Raw genomic sequence first — 25,564 nt, forward strand, 5'->3', positions numbered from 1 at the left:
CCTTGGCTTCGATCACGACTTGGCGACGAAAAACAAAAATTAGTTTTTGTTTCCTGAAAATGATGTAAAATGTTCTAAAGATGACGTCAGAGGAGAGGAAATATTGTTTCTTTATGATTCGTTAAAATGGTTTCTATGCAGAGGATGATATCTTCGCGGTCAAACGTCTGCAAATGACAAAAGTACACAAGTAACAAAAAGAAAAGTCATCTTCCCCTTGAAAAAGAAGAAGACAAATACAATATATATAACTTAGTAGAGTGGAATAAATGCTGTATATGGCTGAAAAAGGACACATCACAGAATCGCTATATCTTTGACCTCCATCCGTTTGTATGCGAGGAGAAAGTTCTGATGCTTGGTGGATCTACTGGCCTGTCTTTATAGGCGTGCATGGCGGATGATGATCACAAGTTTTGTTGCCTGGAGAACGAGGAATGTAGGCTGGCCTCGCTTTGCTGAGACGAAGAGTAAGGAGTGGGGACAGTGGGGGTGGGGTGGGGTAGGTTGGAGTGATGGAGGCACCATCAACTGGTGCATCTGACCATGAGTTAAGATAAGTTAACTGATGAAAAATTAGTCATCACTTGGACATTTATTTCTTTATTTCGTCAGTCCAGAAAAGGCCCGTTATCAAGATCTTATCAATAAACATTTAATGCTGTAGCAAAATAAAAAACAAAATAAAATAAAACAAAAATAGAGTAGGCCCTAAGGTTAAGAAAAAAAATGAATGAGTTAAATATATAATGTTCATTCGCACGCTTCACCAGACTGATGTGCAGACTGATACATCGTACACTTGCTTTTAACATACCATTATAGAATTATCATTGTGTATCTTTAAATAGTTATGATGGTTTTTGAAAGCGTGATTCGGGCGAGGGAAAGGCACTGTTCTTTCATTGAATACTGTAAACAAGTAATTGTTATTGAACGCTTTCAGCTCTTCATTTCGCTCTTAACAAGGTTCTATGAAAATCGAGACCCACGTCAATTTGTCTTATATTGAATGTGAACTTTAGAGTTAGTAAAGCCTGTTATAGATATACCAAATTGCATAAAGATATCTAAGTAAATATATTTTCACCCATGCGCAGAACAACCTGAAATTAGTAGAAATGTTCGAAATTTTGGCAGCGTTTTAGAGTGGGGAATCAGTTTGTTCAAGGTCTACAATAATAACGAGAGGAATTAATTTCTGATAAACAACCCCCCCCCAAAAAAAAGAGCACCTTGCAGATACAAATGAAGAGAGACACTTCTAGTTTTTGTCAAAGTCGTTAGACCACTCTAGCACATGTCAATGACACTTACTGTGTGCCTCATTCTATCTCCTTTTTTTTTTTTTTTTTTTGCAGTTTACTCGCCATTGAAATGAACTGTTTTTTCAATGTCAGTTTTCAGCGTTTCGTTTATCATTGCTTTTGTTCCTCTTCTTGCCCAACTCCTGTGATCCCAACCACTCAAACTGAAATGCTAACTTCATATGTCATTTCCTGACAAAATATCTCCGGGTATAGTTCTGTGGTTGCGCCTTTCGACTCACTCATCCCAACATGCCCAAGTAGAAGCATTTCGGTGATTTCATCTCGGAGGAATTTTTCGCCAAAAACCAATCAAAACAAATATGACTGTATAGTTTTGAAAGCTAAATTCGCCATCATATTTTTTCTGCTCTCCTCCTCTTTCCCTCTGTTTTTCTCTTTGTCTGTCTGTCTGTCTGTCTGTCTGTCCATCTGTCCTTCTCTCTCGTATGAGATTCCTTTCCCACGGCTAATGTCGCTAATGACGTTGCGACGTTAACTTCGCCTACTGTGTGTGGCCACACGTAATCCTTTAAGTGTCATAATTTGATCTGGATAGTTGCGCTAATTGTCCATGTTCTCCCGGCAATTATTCCTCGCGCGGCAGGTGGTGAAACCCGTCACTATCTGATCTGTTTGGGCATCCGATCAGTGATGGGTGGGGCTGTAAAGAGGCATGGGGACGAAGGCGCCATATTAGATTTTCCTTGTTCGATAGAAACCTTTCAAGAATGGAATAAGTATGATTTGATATCATACGAATGACTAATGAGAAGGTATTCTTCTCACGAATTAATTTGGACCAATCTTTGACGGGACATTCCAAACGGGCAATTACCTGATATCATAAGAATATCGTGTGCATACATTGCTCAGAACGCATTTTCGTTTTCTTTTTTCATTTTTTTTTTTTTTGGGGGGGGGGGGGCATATTGGAAAAAATGTTGAATTTGATTGGTCTTTCTTTTTTTTCTTTTCTTTTGTGTGTGTATGTGTGGGGGGATCTCAATCAAATACGAAACTATGCTGTCTATAGATTTAAAAGTAAGAGCCATTTTATCAGAAGTATCTGCAATGGCAGAGATCGTATGGATATGATATTTCATCCGTTTCTTGTTGTATGAGAAGATTAGTTCATATGCAAAATAATGCAGGACATACCATACTCTGGAAATAAATGAAACGCTGGGAAACAGTGTGCAAGCGCAAAGATGAGGGGAAGCTTTTTTTTAGTTTTGTTCTAGTAGCAGGCCCCTAAGTCGGTCGCTTTTTTAAGGAAATGTGTGTATGTGTGTATATTTGTGTGTGTTGTGTGTGTATGTGTTTGTGTGTGTGTGTATGTGTGTGTGTGTGCGTGTGTGTGTGTATGTGTGTGTGTGTGTGTGTGTGATGTGTATGAGGATGTGTTGGGGCGCGCGTGCGTACGTGCGTGGAAAAAAACTTACTTTTATTTAAAAAAAGATAGCCTATTACTTTATAAGATGTCTAGACTATAAAATCTATTCAAAAGTTTATTTGTTTAGTTTAGACTTCATTACGGAAAAAAATAGTGTGGCATGGAGAAGTATGCTAAATACGCTTTCAGGTTAGTAAGTGGTAGTTTCATACTTCAGAGCAATTATGATATAGCAAAATTATTTGTAAATGTGCCCGTTTTCTATCGTAGTTATGTTATGTTACAGGCACTGCAAGATTTCGAAGATTCGGGAAGATGAACCAAGTAATTTCCAAAAAAAAAAAAAAAAACGTATTTTAAATCAAAGGGGAGATTATGTTGGAAATAATTAACTTTATATATACAGGGAGATATTTATAAATCATAACACTGCTTTGACTAAGAAGGTGTTAGACCTATTGCTTATACACTTTCAGGGGTTGGTGTGAATAGCAGGGATATTGCCAATGTGCAGCGTATCAGTGGATGCAGTAAATCTGTTTGGAAAAGTATTGATGATTGGTTGATGATCAGGTCCGAAGCACTCGGAAAAGTTACGTTTTCTGGTTTTTCATTGAGAAATATTTATGAATATTTCGTGATAGGTTTACAGAAATAACGTACACTTTGTAGGTACAAGATAAGTTGGTTACTATAATTTTCAATTTGATAGAAAAGTGCTCAAAGAAATCATATATATATGTATATACAGTGTATATCATATATATATATACGTATATATATCATGTATATCTTATGTATTATGTATATCATATCATACATATATTCAATTCAATTCAATTCAATTCATTTATTTTCATTCTTCTTCTTTTTTCTTTTTCAACAAAAACATAACACAAGATAAATCAGGTTTTACATCATAAACAAAGAACATTTGTCTTAATTAATAAATGGTATCAATAAACATAGGAGCGCATACTGGCAAAAAAAATAATACAAAGTCATGCTTCAGTTGAAAAAAAAAGGAAGAAAGAATAGAGAGGTCCACTAAAAAGCAAAGCTTGTAGATTGTGAACCACTCATAAGACCTATAAATTACTTATTTACAAACACTTGTGACGAATATAATATACGACAGGACGGGACAAAACAGAAGAAACGCAACAACATGACACAACTTGCCAGAATAGATGAAAAATATGGAAGGAAAGAAAGAAGAAAAGAGAGAATGAGAGAATACCTACACGCTGAATAAGGGAAATGGAACAGAGGATGGTAGAGAATGTGCTTCATAGAGTTGGTGCTGCATGCAGCTGAGCAAGGATTGTAATGGCTACTTCTTTACGTAATAATAAATTCAGTGTTTGAATGATTGGTGGGTGGATGATGAACTCTGAGGTTAACAAAAACTATAGCTGTTAATGAAAAAAAAAACATGTCAGGGAGGATTTAATAAAAAAAGTTTCAACTTGCGCTTAAAAGAATACAAAGATGGGGAATTTTTTATTTCACAGCTCAGTGAGTTCCAAAATCTAGGACCAGTGTATATAAATGTATTCTGAGCCAATAAAGTTCTCAGGAGGGGTAAATGAAACTCATTAGATTGTCTAGTGGGATAATCATGAAAAGACTGGTTCCGTGGGAACATTGAATTAAAAATACTGGGAAGTGCATTTACATTGTAGTTAAACATAAACTGACCAAGTTGAAAAAAATACAAATCTTTAATTTTCAAAATCTCATGTTTAATAAATAATGGCTCTGTATGGGAACGTGGCGGGACGCCACAAATAATACGAATAACCTTTTTTTTGTAACAAAAGTAATTTATCTAGTAAGTTTTGATGGGCACTACCCCACGCTAGGAGTCCGTAATTAAGATAAGGTAAAATTAGAGAAAAATACAACGTCAACAAAGAGGACAATGGAATATGAAACTTGAGTCTATTAATAATACCAATATTGCGTGAAATTATTGTACTAATGTTAGTAATATGCGGCCTCCACGAAAGTTTATCATCCACTGTGATACCAAGGAATTTTATACGAGGAACTCGTTCTAACAAAGTGTTATCAAGAACAATACCTGTCTCTAAATCTTCTAAAGAAATACTAAAAAACATATACTTAGTTTTCTGAAGATTAAGAGATAATTTATTAGCTCTTATCCACTGAGTTACTTTTTTCAATTCGGAATTAACTATGCGTACAAGAGTATCTGGATTTTGGTGAGAAAAGATATATATATATATATATATATATATATATGTATATATATATATATATATATATATATATATATATAAAAAGACAAGAAGTAATTATTAAGAATTCAATTGTCGAAAATGAAAACAGTGACAATTTCATGTAAATTGGTTCTTGCATATACTTGTACTTTGATAAGGTAAAGCTTGTAAGACAGGAACGTTCGATGATGTGTGTGTATAATATATATATATATATATATATATATATATGCATATATATATATATATATATTCATATATACATATATATATATATATATATATATATATACTATGTGTGGGGGTTGTATGTGGGGTGAATAGGTTAGTCTGTATCATAGTCATGTGAATATTGTGGGGGTGGATGGTGGGAGGAGTTTGACTGGTAAGACAGATTATATTTTGATTACTGATTTCATTCTTTCCAAAATGGTTTCTTATGTCATGAGGTATGTAAACTTTCTTTGAATGAGTAGTGATGGTACCTAAATGTTCATTTGTCTGTTTCATGCTAATTCAGAAATTAATAAATGTTTATGATTTATGCAGTGATTGTGCGTGAAAGGGAATCAAAACTGTTGAAATTCAAATCAATTTATCTTTGCAATTAATCGTTTTCCAAACAGTTGGAACCCAATGTAGTTTATCTCACCATGTTACTTTACCGTGCAATTTAGAGACACAATTATGATACTCAGTGGCTATAATAGTTTTCTTCTGTGAAACTGTAAGGACACCACAGAATAAATAAAATGAGGACAAAGCTATGAGAATTAATCAATTAAGCAAAAATGTACGAAAATGAAAAAAAAAACCCAGAAATGACGCATGCCAAATCACAGTGCGAATTAACGGGGTATGTAAGAGTCAATTTGGGGAACGCTCGATGAAATTGACAAAGACGGTTGTTCACCTAAACAGACGTTCCTTGTCTTCTAATTAACTTGCACTTATCAACTGCTTCTAGTTAGCACGCAAATAAGGTGGAATCTATTTGTCCCCATTGTTCAATAAGAAAGTATCAAACTTATGTAAAATCCTTTGGTTGATTCGTTATAGCTTTTTTTTTTTTTTGGAAAAATCATCACTCTTATGTCTGTTATCTACAATATCATCTGTTGCCTAATGGTAGATACATTGTTTTTATTGACAAACGACTACTTTCAGGGCAATCAAGTCCTTGTTTTTAACACACACAAAAATGCATGTAAATACCATACCATCTCAACACCTTAAGATAATAAAGTGAAGTATGGTACAATGCAATACAAACCAGTGCCATACTGCATGTGTTATCCAGCGATGTAATGGTCTCAGAACGTTGATGGCCTGCATCCAACGTGCCTATCTGATACCATTTCGACTGACAAAAAAAAAAAAAAAAATATCGCAGGTGTGTCGCGAAACCGCCGCCGGGCCGCTGCACTCTCTCCAGCGGGTAATTTGTCTTGGCTGAAGGGTGTTGTCGGTCCCAGGGGGGAACCACGGGTTCACGGTCTCGCGTTGCAATGACGGCGATTCTTCAGAATAATCCGATAGTTTTCCTTTATATGACAGTTTTGGTTCTCATTTCATCTGTAAGAGATGGCTGTTTCTCATCATTCTGTCGAGGTATTTGTTCTTATTTATATATATGTATGTATATATATATATATATATATATATATATATATATATATATATTACTTATATTCATTTTTCGTCTGTGTATAACGTAAAGCAATCTTAAAGCAAAAAGTGGTATTACCTGCCATTTAGTTTATGAGTTAATGTGATGAGTACATAGGACCTACATACCAATAATGTAAACCTGCTTGTTAGACTAATTCTAGTTTCTTTGATTGATTCAGAACGTGATGATTGTACAATTTAATGTCACTGAATAAATCACACAAAAGAGGACAATGAATACTGTATAAAACTTCTTGAGATGCTATTATAATGAAATACAACACCTTATATATACCACAAGAATTAAATCAAGTGAAATGATACACGATCATTTCGTTTGATGGTTATACTGAAGAAGGAAGCAAATTACATGAACATACCGTCTTTAAAGGGAACGCAAACCCAAAGAGCAATGTGGATTGAGTGAAAGCAGTAACATTAGTAGAACACATCAGTGATCAGTGAAGGTTTGAGGAAAATCGGGCAATCGATGCAAAAGTTATGAATTTTTAAAGTTTTGGTGTTGGAACTGCTGGGTAAGGAGACTACTAGAGGTTATGACGTATGAGTGGACCACAATACAAAGAAAATATAAAGGGAATTCAATAAAAATTCATTTTTCGTGAAAATTACTCATTCTATCAACTTGATACTGACATATGTTAGGGGTAGCACTTATTCCCCCCGCTTTCTGAAAGCGGTTAGTCAAGTACCCTTTCATTTTGCTAGAAAAGTGAATTTTTGTGGAATTCCGTTTATATTTTCTTTATATTGTTGTCCACTCATACGTCATAACCTCTAGTAGTCTCCTCATCCAGCGGTTCCAACACCAACACTTAAAAAAATCATAACTTTTGCATCGATTGTCCGATTTTCCTCAAACTTTCACTGATGTGTTCTACTAATGTTAATGCTTTTACTCAATCCACATTGCTCTTTGGGTGTGCGTTCCCTTTAAGCACAAATAGATTACGTGCCCACCTCTCTACGTGTGTGTCTGTTGGTGTCTGTCTGTTTCTGTCTGTGAATAAACAACTGTTTGTGTTCTGTCCAATGCCAACAATGTGTGGGAGTGGCAGTGGACGCGTTACTGACGGAATTTTCATACATGACGTCACACAGCAGTATCGAAGCAATGTCCTCCTATCTCTTTCCCTTATCTTTCAGAGACAACATGACGTCACCTGACGTCATGCCTGAGCTATATTTGCACGGAGTTTACACGATACATGACAAAGAGACGCAAAAGAATACTTCAGAATAAATGAGGAATACGCTTATCGCCAAAACATCGTCTCGAGATTCTTTTCTTCAAGTTTCGGTACACACCTCTCTCGTAAAATTTAGAGTGTATTATCTGAGGAAAGAAAGCAAGCCCACTCATACTGGCGATTGCGCACTTACTTTTACGACGCCAACAGCTGAACAAGGTTACAATACCAAAGAAAACCCGAGCACAAATACAAATGTGGATTGAGAGAAAGCAGCAATATTAGTTGAACACATCAGTGACAGTTTGAGGAAAATAGGACAATCGATATAAAAGTTATGAATTTTTAAAGTTTCGGTGCCATCATCGCTGGAAAAAGAGACTATCACACTTCATGACGTCATTTTGGACAATAATTATAAAGAAAATATGGAAAGAATTCCCTTAAAATTTTATTTTTCATGAAAAGTACACATTCCATTGACATATTACTGACATATGTTAAGGGTAATGTTATTCCTAAAATGAGAAAGTCAAGTCTCTTATTATTCTAGAAAAGTGAAATGTTTTTTATTTCATTTATATTGTTGTCCATGACGTCATGAATTGTTGCATAGTCTCCTTGTCCAGGGATGACGGTACCGAAACTTCAATGCAAGACTTTTGAATCGATTGTCCGATTTCCCTCAAAATTCCACTGATGTTTTCTAAAAACATTGCTGCTTTCACTAAATCCACATTTATGCTGTCTGGCTTTCGGTTTCCTCAAATGTTTGTGCATCTACTCACACGTCAGTCAGACGCATCAAAAACAAAACTTTCCCACTTGCTCATACCTACAGACAAGTCAAACGCACACGTACGTCTCAAACATCCAAACGTAGCTAATGTGTGTATTCTCACAGTTAAAACTTGCTGGTAAAAATGCAGATCAGAGATATCCGAGATCTGACACGATGAGTACGGTCTTGATCCAGATTGCGGAACAGCTTTATTTGCAATATCTATGGCTATTTCAAGTTGCTCCCACGCTTTACTTTACACGTTATGCTTCCTTAAAACATCGTCTGCACCTGTAGTCTAAGTTCAAGGCATTGTCATTATCTACATTTTGCAGTGAATTGGCAAGGATGAAAGAAAAAAGAAGAAAGAAACACGTCCCAAACAGCTGACAGTTGTGAATATTCATGAGATAGAAGGGAATATGAAAACTTACGTTCGCTTTGCAGTAAAGTTTCACGACAAGTAGAATAATCAATTAGGTAAGGAAAGAACACATACTCCAAGAGGCATTCTGGAAATCTTGGCGAATCATAGTTTCCCTTTCCCTCTTTGCTGGGAAAATGTTTACTAGATAGTCACAGAATGCTAGTTCCACATTTTTGCTTTATTCTTATCTCATTATTCAGCGTTCAAACATCTTGAAGCTGTGGAACAATCATTCAACGATCTCCAATGACGATGGGAAATACTAGTATTGGAACGACGAAAACTTTAACACACTTTTATTACAGCAATGAGGTACGTAAATGATAACGTTGTCTACTGAAAACAAAATTATACAGAAACTTTTTATATGTCACTCTCTAACTCCTCTTACTCACTACATCATATGTTCACATGCATGCTCTTCTTCAAGTATTATTAATCTATTTGACGAACAAATGAACAAACAAAGCGGAATAAAGTAAATGAGGACGGTCACAAATAAAGACTTTTACAAAAATAATATGATATTCGAGTCACTATGGTAGATATTTCCCTGTGCTGCTTTCCATAAAACAAACTCACCACAACACTGTTCAATTCAGTCGACATTCCTTTGTACATTATTTTCATTAAATCAACACATGGCTACGCTAAAGCAATAAACTTTGCAAATATGATAAAATAAAAACCTCATGCACTACGGCGGCATATAAATTTTTCACATACGTGATGTACATAGATGATGCAATGCTACACTCAAAAGAAAAATATTATGAATACAGTTTGAAGGCTAGAGCGAAGGAGTAATTTACACCTCTAAGATATCATTAACTTTCATCATTATTGAATACTCCAACCAACAATGAATCTAGCGATATACTGCGGCTTGCATTACACTGTATTGCTATAATCATATTCATTAACCTACAAGATAGCCATAAACTCCCGACGTTGTGTTACTGTTGAAATTCAGTGAACATTATAACGATGTTTTCAAAGACAAAGGCATTTATCACGAAAAAAAACCACTTCAAATAAATTATGTTCATCATTAAAACTGCGCGTATACTATTTTTTTTTGTATTTTTAACTTTTCTCTTTTTGTACAGATAAGAACGGTGCATGCATATTCACACGGATTACAAAACGTGTTGAAACGAGACAGCTGACTAAAGATCAATTATCAACTATTTTTGCCTACTTTCGTTCCAAGACAATTATATTCATTTACCAAAGAGATATACAGGTATGTTCTTTTTTTTTCATCAAAGAATGAACATTATTCTTCAAGTATACGAGCATAGAAACCAGAGGAAAGATGCGGAATACGATACCCAAAAACATATCCCAGGAAGATCAAACTAGATAATATGGAAATCAATTTAATATTTATGAAATTGTCCAGAAAAATATCAGCCGGTGCATGAAGAGCTACCAAGGGCACAGATAAGGGAAGTAGAATAATTATAAGATAATTCCCGTCTTGAAATAGTCCTTCGTATTTTGCAGATAGAGGAATACAGAGGGCTATATAAAATTTAGAACATGTCAGAGATTGATGTAAGGGCACACTTCAAACAGAGAGTGATTACCATACATTATTGATAATTGATTGGTTGTCTCAGTTTTGCTCCACTCTCTCCGTTGGCTGTTTTTCTTTTTACTTCACTTTCTTTATCTCTTCGTGTTACCATGTAATAATCTTTATTTTCAATTTCAAGTGTGTGAAGTTGTCTACTTTATGTTATTATCAGGCTTTCCATCAGAGAAGCGCCTACATCTTTATGTATTTTTTACTCCCAAATTCTTTCATTCTTTCTCTATCTCGAATTTCTTTCTTTATCCTGTTCTTTTAATTCTTTCATAATCTATTATGGATGACAATGTCATGATACAAACCCCGCTACCCTATAACTAGAGAACAGACTGGATATTACACCTTACACTTTGTTAACTTTGTATCATGTACTCTTGTCTAATGAGGAGAAATTTCTCTTGCGTAGCATAAATGCTTTCCCCCCCCCCCCCCGCTCTAAAATTGGCCTGTGAATTAACTAGAATTTAAACATGGCTGAACAACCGTTTGGACACTGTAAGGACATGAGTGAAAAGATAAAAGTGCAAGATGCATTTTTAGAGAATGGATGAAATATGGAAAATGAGACAGATCAAAAGGTGACAAGCATTTAGTGAGAAATCGTTAACGTAACTATTGCTAAGTACATGTATTCCCACAATCTAATGTGATTTTTTTTCTAACAATTTGAACAAAATCCAGTTGACATTATTTGGGCGATATGAGTGCCATCAAGTCTTGTGTTACTTTTAAACGTTCTAATTTGCTTAATTTTGCCCTATTTTCCCCGACATATTCGTCTCAAATACAGATACCTATAGTTAACCTTTAAGGTAAGTCCGATTATGTTAGCCATAGATATTTCATGGAATGTAACAAACGGTTTTCAAAATTAATGTATCTTATCTTATTGTTATGCTGCAACACAGAACATCTGAAATGAGATGAAAGCTTATTCTTAGAAACGCTACGATGATCTATACTGTGTCTCCCTCGCAAAACCATCGTAGTCAGTGTGATTTAGGCTGACGTGACACTTTTCTTTTATGGTTGACAGGCGCCATCTGTTGTCCCCTGTGTGTGTATGTGTGTGTGGAACCTTGTGGTGTGGTACTGGACCCTAAAAACAAAAACGGGAATATATAGATAAGTATAGGTTAATCGAAAGATATATTATGACTGAATAATATGAATGACATATTATATACTAACCATAAATAATGATTGACAAATATAAATTCGTGTAGAAAGATAAATAGATTAAGAAAATTCAATCTAACAACTTATGATCGATGATAAGCAACGATAATAAAAATACACCATTTGATAATCATCATTCACCTCATTTGTACCATTATTATTTTTTATACATATCAACAGCCGAAAAATCATGAATAACAATTTTTTAAACTCTTTTATGGCAGAAAAAAAAGGAAGTTTCATCTGTCTTTTGTACACCCTAAATGAAAAATTTGTTGTCAAATACTAGTATTTTCTTTGAACTGTTTGGCAAAAAATCTTGATTAAATTTTCACTGTTGTGCCTATAAATATTACTCTTTCTTTACGGCCTATCTTCAACTGGTCTGGAATTCCCCTTTCAATAAAGGAAAAGTCATGGCGATTTTCATAAGTTTTCATCGTGTAGTACATAAATCGACAGCTCCATGAATAGATTTGTAGAATTCATTGTGGTCCTTGAGCAGAAAAACAAATAGTCTGAAAGCTCTAAGTAAATTACACTGAACAAGAATAATGCCATAGCAGCTTTAACATAAGAACACATGACTGGGAGCTCACCATAAGAATGCATAAGTAGAAGGCTCACATATTTCAGGAATGTAGCAATGTAATTCCATTAAAATATGTACCGTTTGCTTTTACCAACACGGTCACCTGTATATAAAATTTATGCATGCTTTCTTCTTTTGTTCTACTTCCTTGAGCCCCCATTCATGCATTCTTGAGGTGAGGCTGTTATGTCATCATCCTTGTTCATTGTGATATTGTTATAAATTTTGAAACCGTTTTTATTCCTTATCCCAATCATTATAAATTCTGAAACTCTGTACCTAGTATAACCAATTTATAGTTGTTAAAATGTAAACGTCTGAAAATCATCCGGAGTTCTCCTTTTAACTGGCCTGGCATTAGTAGCACAATGTCCCATCAATTATTATACCTTCATGCGTTCTGGACGCTCGTTGTTGCTTAGCGCCATCTTATGGTTGGTAGAAGACATGTCCCACGGCGCTGTACTTGCATCGAGCTTGGTACTTCCTTCCCGGCCCCACGCAGTAAGTGTGTCGGTTGCACTTGCAACGGAATGTCTGCTTGAACTTCAGCTTGCACACGCCCTCAACCTTACATGGCTGTAGAGTTTCATAAAGCAAAAAGAGCAGACGCAACGGGTTTCATAAAACAAATAGTACGTAAACTTACTACATTCCCGATTCTGATTGTGTATGTTTAACCGCTCGACCCTCGCAAATATTTTTTTTCTTTGAAATCTTCGACTGTCTCCTATTTCCTCCTGCGAGATGCACGTATAATCCCGTTTCATCACTTTTGTAAGGTATCCTTTTCCTGTTAAGGGAAAAAGGAGAATTCCCGACAGATCTCCGGAGAGAATTCTGCCGATTTTGATATTCAAATCATCGATGTTCAGGTTCTATATTCGCAGCAGGAAGATGTGACTAATAATGCCAAAGATATGTATTATATGGACTCAAAGGAAGGGAGAGAATTAATTAGGAGAACAATTAAGCGACAGGGGAGAAAATACTATAAAGTCAAGTACTGGGGATAGGCCTACATGAGAGTAACACCTTCTTCGCAAGGCAGAATAATATTAAAGAAACCACAGGCACATCAAGATGAGACAACGAGAGAAGAAACACGGACTGGGGTATAGTGCAACAAGAAGGTACAGTAATGAATCGCCACGAGACCATCAAAGAAATGACGACCTCAAGAGGCGGGACAGAATGAGAAGGAATGCAGAATGTGAATAATGAGACAAAAGTACACGGCACGGGGACAGACACGAACTTACGAGGAACGACAACATCCGGGAAACGTGCACTCAACAGGCGGGAAAAAACAAACACGATAGTAATAGAAATCGCAGGGCGAGACGAAGTGACAAAAAGAAAGACTCATGCAACCGCACAAAACGTGAGAAAAATACGTGTTAGACAACTGGACAACGTAAGAAAGAACAATCATGGACGAATAATAGACTGGACGAAGTACCTGCCCAAGATTTGTCTGCGCTCGAAGCCATTTCGATAGTGGCCCTCGTTTGTATGGTATATAATCATGAAGGGGTTTCCCTCGGGACAACTACTTTAATACCGCAGGTGTTAATTGTCCGTCAAAGGCAGAGACAGCCAAATTGGGTATAGTAATGTTCAACATAATGACACCTGGCCAGTAATAAAACTGTCATCTGTTTATATTCGAATATATTAACATGTTTCTTTCTTTATCATACAAGCCCTTTGAAATATTTCATCACTGATTGCATTTTGGAAGGGAAAATAATGATTACACTCCAAAGTGCATTCTCATGACCCAATGAGTGAAGTGTAATGTAGCGATTGGTTGCACGTCACGCAATGTTTATTCATGAGACATCCATCTGTAGTATGTGCAGCATGACACATTCACACATAGGACCTGTACTTGCATTTCATACGCAACGTACACACACACACACACACACACACACACACACACACATACATGCACACACATATACGCGTACATCTGCATACTGAGTAATATGATCGCTACACAGGTATGAACATGGGTTGAAAGAGCAACAAAACAAAAAATCAAAAATAGCTGACTAGAAATGACAGATTTTTCGTACGTTTCACGTCCCTTATTCTACAAAAAAAAGAAGGAGATAATTTTCAAACAAAGATTTTGCAGCTTGCGGTTACTATCTTCTTATCTGCCGTTTGAAAAATCATGTTCAGAATTTAATGAGATGCATACAATATGCACCAAAAAGACGTGGTATGCGTGGCGTGCCTTTACTTTGCTGTCGTACACGCACCAAGAGGCAAGGGCGACCGTCATGCTTGGGAGGGCTAAGCGAACCCCCAAACGCGGCGATTAAAGGCAATAATCTACCCAAATTCTCATCAAAATATTCCACCGATCTTTGCCTCATTTCTGTAAATAGCAATAGAAGTTCTGTAACAAACTGAGTATACGGTGTGAGTATAATTGCTACAGTTTTGTTTGACAATAACAAAATTTCTATACAATTCTTATCTGGTTTGGAATGACTAGAAAACAGTTAAACTGTGACAAATTAAAAGCTAATTTGATGTCATCATTGCATTTGATTACTATAACATCACAGGTGAAGCTTACACTTGTTTCGTATATCAAAACTATGTGTTTAAAAATGTCTTTTATGATGGTATGACTTATAACAAAAGATGTCTCAATAACAAGCATATATTTAGTAATTACATCACCTTATTGCACATATCTTTGAGCAGTTTATCTCATTAGTCCAACACCCTTTATTTTCTTTTAATCGGTGAAAATAATAAAATCAGCAGAGTATGGATGAGATGAGGTGTTACACAATTACAACGTATACATCATCACGTCAAAAATTACGGTTTTTATTTTTCAAATTTGAATCGTTATTGCCTGTCCTGCCTCTGCTATTACATAATCAGTGCTACTTCTAATAATAGTGATATTATCACTTTAATGTTTTTCCCATAATCGCTGTTTTGCTCATTGTATTATTATCATTATTATTGTTATCATTATTATTATTGTTGTTGTTATTATCATAACCTTTATTTTTATTATCATTAGTGATATTATAACTATTATCATAACTATCCCAATCGTTATCATCATCAGCATCAACCTGTTTTGCCATACGATAGGAGCCTATGTGTGAACGGCGATGCCACAACAAGAAGCTATTAGGTATAGTGCATATTATCTCTTTGCATGCGAACCCTAACGAGCAGTTGTCACTTTGAATTATTATTTCCATAAAGCTAGGTACACCTGTATTCATGGCCTGGTAGCACCTGAGGGACACGAACAGAGTGTGTTCGTAAGGTGGAATTGACGGTGTCGCGCTGGTTATGTGGAAAGAACTTCACTGAAGTGTGTAGTGCTTTAAAGGGCAATTGCGGACCAGTCAAAAGTGAGTCTGGAAAGGAGAAGTTCTAAAAAGTTTATAAGCACAATAGTCCAATTGTGAAAATTCGATGAAACCAGGGTAAAAATCAAGAAAGTTATAAAATTGTTAAGTTTCGGCAATTTTTGCCAAACAATTCTCGAACAGCTTATTAATGAGTGAGCTGATGATGTCATCATTTCACAATATATTGGTTGAATAACTTAAAATTAATGAACAGTCAGAGCTTTGAACCCCCCCCCCCAAAAAAAAAATAGAAATAAAAATAAAATAAAATCTGAAAATGTTGAGATTTTTGCACAAACTATAAATGGCACGTTGAGAGCGATGACATCTTCAACTCGCTCATTTGCATATACATACTAGATGTTCAAAAATTGTTCTGAAAATTAACGAAAGTTCATAATTTCATAACTTCCTAATTTCTTTCCAATTTCGGTCAAATTTTCACGAATGCATTTTTGTAAGACTATAGTCTGGAGTTGCCTTTCAAAGCGCGATGGCCCTCCTATTATGCACAAATTGGCTTCAGTGAAGGGATTGAAAAATCAGCCATACAGAACAATAGAAATTTTGTTTGTTTACTGTTCAGAGGGAGACTTATGAGGTCATTACATCACAATATGGCCTGATCCAATTTGAATATTTAGTTCTGACTTGAAGATCTATATCCGTTTGTAGAATTAACAAGATTTTACTAAGCTTTCGCTTAACTATGCAATTTATCAGATTATCCTTTCTATGTTCATTTGAAGTTCAATTGAAGGTAGAGATGAGTTTCACAGTAAAGCAGTCCTGTAAATATTTTAATATTTTTATTATCAGCTAGCGTTCGTTCATCTTCAAACCTCTGAAGTAAAGTTAGTGACAATAGCTCAGACTTCTTGGTTTAATGTGACGAAAACAGTCAGTGGAGCTAGGTATACGAAAAGTCTCTCAAAAATTTAGAAGATAACAAGGCGGAGACAAAGTGGTTATTTACAGTGTATTGAAATCCGTGTCATCGGAATTGCTCTGGCAAAACTAAAAGGAATTGAAGACTAGACAGAGATGACAGAATGTGAATCATATTCTTGAGATGTCACAAAAGAAGGAGTGTTTACCAGGAATGATGTGTAAGCTGTGATGGACCTGTCTAGCGAGCTGATCCCCACGAAGTTCTTGTTCCATCGCGCGCCTCTCCTGGCCCGTTCGTAGTATTCGAGGAGCCGGTCCTGCGCGCTGAGCCCATCGTCCTCGTCCTCACCTCCCTCCTGGTCGATTCCTTCTTGGCCGGCCACCATCGGGGAAGGCTCGAACATGTCCTCTAGCTCCTCCTCGGTCATGAGATTGGTCAGGTCGCCGTCGTTCTGGAAGTCTTCCTCGTCGTCGGCGAACGGGTAGCCAGACGCCAGGGCGAGAAGGGCGAGGCTGAGGCACAAGAGAAGGGCGGAGTTGGGCGCCATTTCGTCTGTTCGTATCCTGCCTAGTAGTAGCGAGTTGGAATGCTAGCTGAGTGGTACTCCCGTTGACTTTGACGAGTCTCCCGGATGACAAGCACTTTCGTGGTCTTGGATCAACCTAGATATTTCCCTGAGATCGGGATGATTTGTGCCAGAAGAGAAAAAAAATAAGGAAATACATGTTATTTAAAAAGAAAAGAGCGGAAGAAATGGAAAATAATCTTTTAAGGATAATGAGAATGCGATTCATGGAAGCACGTACGAACTATCACACACCTCCACCACCTGAAAGCAGTAACCCTATGATTTTCAAACTCTTCCCATAATCGCAAAAAGTATAATTAAACAATATGATAGCAATCCCTCATATTTGGGGTAGCCGATTCTATGTTTATAAATCCATCTCTCCGATTCCCCGGAGGGTCCTGTGCCAGTACCATTATTCCAAGATTGCCAGGTACCCATTTCATAGACCTGGGTGTGGGGTACCGTATCAGGGAAATTACCCCCCGAGGACAATTAACCCCGGCTAAATAGTGGTTTGTGGTAAGGTTAGAATAAAGATTAGGGTAAAGGTTCATTTATTTATTTATTTATTTATTTATTTATTTATTTATTTATTTATTTATTCATTTATTCAGTTTTCTTTACCCAGGGTAGCCCCATCAGTGGTTTAAACATTGTTATCCTAGGGAGCCCTGCAACAGAATGACAAAATATAACAGTTCAACAAACACAAAATAACAAATCAAGGACATTCCTTTTTACATCATAACATCAACACAATATCAATACTCTATATAAATGAAGAAATGCAAAGTTAATCCTTGACGCTAATAATACACAAACTCATATTATATGAGAAAAAAAATAATACCTTAACATTAAACAGGAATATCAAAAATACCTGAATTCTACCCCAAGTGAGATATGTATGCTCTTACGAACGCTTAGGTTTAGGGTTAGAGCAGGGAGGTGGAAGAGAGAGTTAGAGTTTGGGTTATAAGGGTTTAGGGTTAGAGTTTGGGTTAGGGTTCGGATAAGGTTCGGGATTAAGATTAAGGTCAGGGTTAGGGGAAGGGTCTGGTGTAATTGTCCAGGGGGTAATCGCCCTAGAACCTTGGGGCATATTGCGGGCTAGAAATCTTGCCTGGATATCTTGGATAAACGAACCTTGTTAAATTTTCGGATTAACAAACCTTCGGAATAACCAGCTATAAGGACCGGGCAAGATTCGAAGACATAATAGAAACGATTTTTGTTCAGAAGTATTGATCCTTATCGACTGTGTACAACAGTGTTACGACGTGATACCATATAATGTAATAATACTATTATAAGACATAACAGATGACTCCATAGAAGAAAAGCACTTCTGAATGGTCCATCACAATGTTTCCTTTTAAAGAATATCTATTTCGATTTATTCATACAGCTGTATGTGTTTGTTTCTTATTCGGCAAATAAACATAGCGGCTGTCATGAATGCGTTCTTGTACTTCTGCAAATTCTTTGACAGCCAAAGACCGGTCATCACTTGATGATTTAAAAAGTACTTTTAATCCCGTTCGTAAGTGACTATCTGATAGTAAATCGTCGCTCATTGACGCAACAGATGGGTTTTCTTACAGTATTTACGGTATCTTCCGTCATCTAAAGTTCAATTAAAGCTTTTTTCCCCCATTTTATTAGCCTATCCCCGCTCTACGCGAATTCGAGATTGGGGTTGCTAACTTGATGTTAACCTATTCTATACTCATCTCTTACAATACCTTATGCTCCATCAAGATCTAAAAATGTTACATGAACTTAATTATAGGTAAGCTTGCATCATAGGAAGCTCAAAATGACGATTTAAGCGATCAGATTGCCCCAACCATTCAGATCTTCAAGTATCACAGAGCATGTAGTTCTACGTAAATCACAAAATGGGAGTTCTTGTTCGTTTTCGCAGGGATAAAACGTTTAAAAATCTTCCAGAAGTCTTGCTTTATCCTTTCAAATTAGCTACCCACTCCAATGGGCTTAGCGACCACTTTGAGATCAGCGAATGCAAATTGCTTTTGACCAACGCAAAGCTCCTAATGACAAACGACATCCTTGTCGCTTAAACCATTAATATTTTAGAGAGAGCTTTGATGGGTCCCTTGCACTGTTAATGTGCGTGATATGATCACATGTATCCCCATTGATCGATAACCATGATTATTCAATAAATTGACCCAGAAAGTATACATCATTCTTTATTATTCTTTCTTATCATTACCAGTTCTCGTAAGCTTTCGCATGACATTTGCTCTAGAGGACAGTCGGTGAGTACGTCATTCATTCGTTCAGCGAACGACAATAAAAGGTCTGTTTTATATTCCTCCTTTCCATGAAGGTTCTGTCAAAAGGAACAAGTAGGTTACGACAACGATCGCTAAAACAAAGTTTCAAAAAAAGGGCTACGGTCTTTTTAGAGTTCCAAGCCGTCGATTCATGGACGTAACAACATTACATGCTTGAATCTATATATTGCTTAAAGAATATTTCTGGAATGATTTGTTGACAAAATTGAAGTGTCGGAGAAGTCCGGAAAGTAAACATTGTAACCATTAAACGATTGGTGGAGATAAAGAAAACTAAATGAAGACAGAGACATAGATGGAGAAATTTAGGGTGCACGTCACGAGACCGACACACACGAGTCATGCATCCCACGAGTCATACAGCCCAAGAGTCATACTACCCACGAGACATACAGCCCACGAATTATTACAAAGTTTACGACTCGTATAGCCCACGAGCTAGGCACTAAGTGAACAAGGCACGAGAGCTCGACATCAAGTAAAACAGGTCCATGAGCTGTACGGCCCATGAGCTGGACACTAGTAAAAAATGCCCACGAACTCGATATTACATCTTCTTCTTTTTTTCTATGTTGTCGAGCTCTTAGGCCTTATTTGCCCATAGTGTCTGGCTTGCTCGTGGGCCTGTTTTACTCGGTGTCTAGCTCTTGGGCTTTATGGCTCGTGGACTGTCTGAATCGTGGATGTATGAGTCATAGACCATCATTCAATGTCTTTTTCACCAAATATATATAGTATCAGTAATCAACCCATAAAATTTAATATTGAACACACCAGTAATCACTTGCCATTGTATTGTAATACTCTCTTAAAGGGATTGTAAAGTTTGGTTGAGACCCAATTTCAGGTTTCTAACATGTTTTGGTGAGATAATGAGAAACCTCTTATGAAATATGAAAGAGCATGTAATTTCATGAGGAAATAAACGTTTATTTGGTGAAAATTGGTTTTGAAATGGCTGAGATATCCAAAACAGAGCCATTCTAATAAAGTGTGGGACCCACACTTTTTTACGATCTCTTTGTTTTACTTTGTTTTTTGGATGTTTCAGTCATACCAAACCCGATTTTTCATCAAATAAAACTTTGAATTCCTCTTAGAATGGTATGTTCTATACTATGTCATAAGTGTCTTCTTGGTATCTCGCAAAAAGTTAAAAGCCCAATTCTCATCTTCACCAATACTGTACCATCCCTTTAAACATAAATATCACTCTACTATAGTTAACCGACTTAATACCAATGTCAAAATTCCATCGCCATCGCAAAGTATAGTTTTGGTTGTGAGTAAATCCTTTCTAAGCCATTTTTGCCCAATAGAGGATCAACGAAACAGTGAACGCCACTCAATCTGTCTCGTCTCGATGCCCACGAGGAAGAAAAAAAGGGAAGGTGTGATTCTGGGCTCTAGCTTTGCACGGCATTTTGTGAGTCATACTTGCAGACGAACAGGTCCCATTATCAAAACGTATAAGTTGGAAGAGCTGTGACGTCAGCAAAAAAGAAGATAAGCCTCTTTAAAGTGTCAGTAGGAGCATGATAACAGAGACTGCCTGTGCAGGATGTGATGATGAGTAGATATACAATTCGGAAACCTCTTCGCGGAGGAACAACTGAACTTTTCCATTACCGTTGGCAACCTGTTCTCATGCATCCGGGGTCAAGAAAATTCCGGGCTAGCGGTTAAGAGAGAGTAAAGCCACATAAAAACAACAACAACAGCAGCAAATAATCATGCGCGTAGACCTGCGGAACCTACCAAAGTCAAGGCCATGTAATAAAACAGCGGAGAAAAGCTTTTATAAGAGCACTGTTAGATTGTATCACTGCGGGATTTTAGCTTTTGGAAACGACGCGCTGACAAAATACCGATACTTTCACTGAAAAGGCATCTGTCGATCGAAAGATGGGCGCACTGAGTGTTGGCGACACAGAGTGAAGTCGCTGAACCGGAAGTCGATTAGACGTACTATGAACACAGGGGTCAATCGATCGGCGTCATCACTCTACACTGACAGAGTGTTTTCTAATGTGATCCGATCTTGGTGTCCTCCCCGACAGTAATTTATATTCAGCAGACTAAATTATGAGTGGATCCCTCGTCCAGTTTACACCGCTGCTTAAACGTTCGGGATATCAATTTCTCTGTTGCGTATGTGCCACATCTGTTCCTAAAATGCGTCAGATTTAACTCTTTACGCGACACGCCGTTATATTATTGACATTCCCGCCGCGCAGTGACAGCCAAAATGAATTTTACATGTGATGAACCATTTACAAATAGTGGCAGGCAGTGCATTCTCGACCATTTTTTTCTCACCATCTATGCTTGCTTCGTCAGTTTATAATGTCCCACAACGGGTTTCCCCGAGTGACACGCAGGGAACTGATATTTCAATGACAAAGAAAAAAAAAACCAAACAAACTACACATCCCCGGAACAGACACTCTCCTAGAATCTTGAGTGTGATTAAATATTTCTGGTAGAATGCCTTTTGTATTAGCAAATTTGCCAACAATGCATTTGTTTGTTTGTTTGTTTGTTTGTTTGTTTGTTTGTTTGTTTGTTAGTTTTTATCTCCTCCCATGAATTAGATGGTGAGATTTAAAGAGCAATGAATGTTTTCCTGAGTGACATACAGAGAATAAGAATAAATACAACGCATTTTCGGAGGACTTACACCCCATGCAGGCATTATCAGTGGTACGAAACAGCGACATCATTATCCCCACACAACAGTGGGATGGAACCACGCCCAGTGTCACTACAGATACTCCCCCCAAATATCGTACGTCTACCATAACAACACTTTTTCACCATCATTCACTATGAACATGAAGATTACATTTCTATCCTGCTCCACCAAACCACCAATCACACACTAGACCGCCACATCATCATCATCATCATCACCATCACCACTGTCATCCACCTTGATGCCTACTTCATCACTTATCGAAATCAGCACAATCACCACTGTCACCAATGCAAAAAAAAAAGTCATCATCATCATCATCATCATCAGTGCTACGGTGGTCACATTAAGCAATTCACTATCACTTCCAGTTACAAACGTGATACAGTCATGTACCACCACTTCATTATCAAATGCGGTTGCCACCACAACGACCATCACAATACCAGCACCATGTACTCTTCAATCACTGTGACCTCCCACCATCACCAACATCAACATCCTCACCACCATAGACACACACACACAACCCCTCACACAACCCCTCCCCTTTGCTGGGGGAGGCCCAAGCAAACCAAAGAAAGACATCACCACCACAGCAAGGGCTACCACTAGTTTGGCAAACATTTTTGCATTCCTGTCCTGCAATCACAATTACTAAACAATTATTAAGTACATGTACTATTTCCACGGGTCATGAAGGTCTGAATCTTACTTAATCTTGTTTGTCACCCTCGTCATTCTATGTCTTCTTAGTCCAGGCTTCTGTTTCTCTTGACTAGGGCTTTTGAGGAAAAAAAACCAAGACATTTATTTTTGTCCCTCGTTGTCACACATCAGCATTTTATTTACGTTTATGACATAGCCCTTTCACTTATGTCATGATATCAATATTGATGAGCGCTGTCCCTATGGAATCATAATGATTCCTTTTCTCTCCCTTCATCTTTATCTTTGTTTTGCATTTCTCTGTGTGTGTGTGTTTTTTTAAATAAAATCATTCAATGTTAGTAGTAGGCACGATTTGGGAGAATGGTGGCTGAGAAATATCAATTGATTGTGTTCTTGATTCTCCTTGAGGCCGACGTGAGAACATTTTTCTTACATTTCGTCACTGGTCCATGCCAAGAATTTAATGTGAAGCGGCAATGGTGCAAGGAAAAGTAGGAGAATACAAATCACCCCCAATAACATATTTGAGGAGGTGACAAAAAGACACTTGTTGGTATGTCAAGGGAGCGTTGTTGAGACATGAGACGTGTTGTTGAATTTCGATTGCTAGTGCAGATGTTACTCTTGGATGAAATGATGATCTTCTGTAATGAAAATGAATGTATGAAAAGATTAAAGAAAAAACATCTTTACAAAAGTTCTTGCTCTTTATTCTGCAAAGTTCTGCTTTGATGGTAGTTGTATCAACTAATTCCTGTCATGACTTGTCCTGTCACTGGGACATGTCCCTGAATATCAAGCGACACTGCAAAGAAAAGGTCTTCATTATGAATCGTAATTAGATCGTGGAAATAGTTTGTTGTTTGCTCTTTGGGAGATCACGGGCGAAGGCTCCTCTTGTTTTAATGAAACAAGGGGGCATGTATCATAAAGGTTGTTGAGAAAAGGAGAAAGTTCGTCTCCGGAAACGGGCCTTCTTGGTCATGCAACTTTCGTTTTGTTTCGTTAATCTCTTTTGAATAATAGGAGAGATAATATTTTTCTTTAACTTGTTCTAACAGATCTGCAGAAAATTATTAGAATGAAATTAGATTCAAAATTTGTTATTATATGCCTCCATACGGCACCACACTGCATGATTTTCTGTCATTCAAACGACCTTAGGGGGATGAATTGTTTCATAATTTCTATCGAATGTGCTTTGTGTATTTCACTCTTTTCAAACTTCACAGTGAAAAATTTGCAGATTTGCATTTTTGTCTCATTGGCATGCAAGATGTCATACGGAGGAGTGATGATAAGGAAGTTCTTGAAGATTTATGAAGAATTTATCAGAAGAATTTAAAAATCAACCAGCCAAGGAATTGTCTATTTGGTCATGTCGTGTGCTTTATTTCGTCGCTTCAGGCATAAATCACATGAACCGGAAGCGAATGTCCTGTATGTGGTCATTACGTGTTGTATAACAATGCGCTCCCATAGTGTGCGTCAGTGGCAACGATACCATGCAAAGATACTGTGTTGTAGCTCCATGGTTCATGCGTGCCTTCATACATGCCAGTTCGCGCCATCACAGGAACCCAGCTATACAAGGTCCCTCTGCCCCTCGGAGCGACGGTCATAGAGAAACTTCGTTTGGAGCACTTCTCGCATCATTCTCCGCCACTATTGCTTTCTGTCTTTTTTTTTAACAGCCTTGACATGTAACATCCTGAACACGTCGCTCTCTTCTACGCCCTTTGGGACAGTATTCACCAAAGGGGAAGTTTTCATCTACGTAAAAGTGGTGGGAAAAATACAAAAGTGTTGTGAAAAGTGCCACGAACCTCTATGACGAACATGATACATGGCATGGATGGATGGATGACGTCTGCTTTAATATTACACGGAGGATTTTGATAAAGAGCTATCTTTTTTAACGCATATTGCATATTTGTTCTACTACACCCTAGGTTATAAGAATTAAGAGAGCATGCGTAAATCTGAATAATTTCATCAAATGAGTATGGCATTGCTTCGGGTGGCTGTAGTTGTAAATTTCGTCTTGAATGCTTACCTTTAATAGCAGATCACTTTACCATCTATATTCAAATCTTCTGCATACCTTATGACAAAGGTTCTTTTTGACATGCAAAACGCTTGCCTGAGGTCATCACACATAGCAATATAGTAATTACCTCGAAATGAATTGCGGATTCCAAAGAAGCAATTAAAATGGAACAGGTGTATTGATTAGCCGCGTTTCCAGGTCCTTGGGGGAAAAAATCCATAAGTATGAGTGCATTAATAAAAGGTCTACTGAATTAGAAGTATCTATAGTCTACTTTTCCGTTATCTTTCCGTGTGTCCGAAGTCTGCGTGGCGGTTCTCTTTAGCCTGCACAGTATTCAAAAACTGAATGAATTTGTTATTTCTTCCCTTCTTGTTGGCTGTGGTTACTTTAATGTTTCTAGCCCATCACGCGCCAAATGACAATTCTTTGACCATTAGTTGCCTGACTGTTAGTAATTATCGTGATCTTGAAGACCATAATGTACACACTGTTGAATGTATAAACAATTAAAAAAAATGGAATCAAATAAAGAGGAAACTCAGTCCCGTG

The 25,564-nt window shown here is 37.1% G+C and overlaps 1 protein-coding gene across 2 annotated transcripts in view; it reads right to left on the reverse strand.

Annotated features, from left to right (window-relative positions):
* Nucleotides 1-8,800: 8,800 nt before the first annotated feature.
* LOC139729025 (uncharacterized) overlaps nt 8,801-25,564 on the reverse strand; it is a 59,590-nt gene continuing 42,826 nt past the window's right edge. For both annotated transcript variants that reach the window (XM_071639948.1, XM_071639949.1), the window contains exons 2-4: nt 16,906-17,374; nt 12,797-12,986; nt 8,801-11,735 (exon numbers count right to left, since the gene is read on the reverse strand). In XM_071639948.1, the coding sequence (XP_071496049.1) occupies nt 12,837-12,986; nt 16,906-17,247 (492 nt within the window). In that variant the 5' untranslated portion in view covers nt 17,248-17,374 and the 3' untranslated portion in view covers nt 8,801-11,735; nt 12,797-12,836. The remainder of the gene's footprint in view (nt 11,736-12,796; nt 12,987-16,905; nt 17,375-25,564) is intronic.

The sequence above is a fragment of the Diadema antillarum genome, unplaced genomic scaffold, assembly GCF_040938485.1.
Source record: "Diadema antillarum isolate AM-2024a unplaced genomic scaffold, OU_Dant_1.0 seq00000216_RagTag, whole genome shotgun sequence".
Taxonomy (NCBI): Eukaryota; Metazoa; Echinodermata; class Echinoidea; order Diadematoida; family Diadematidae; genus Diadema; species Diadema antillarum.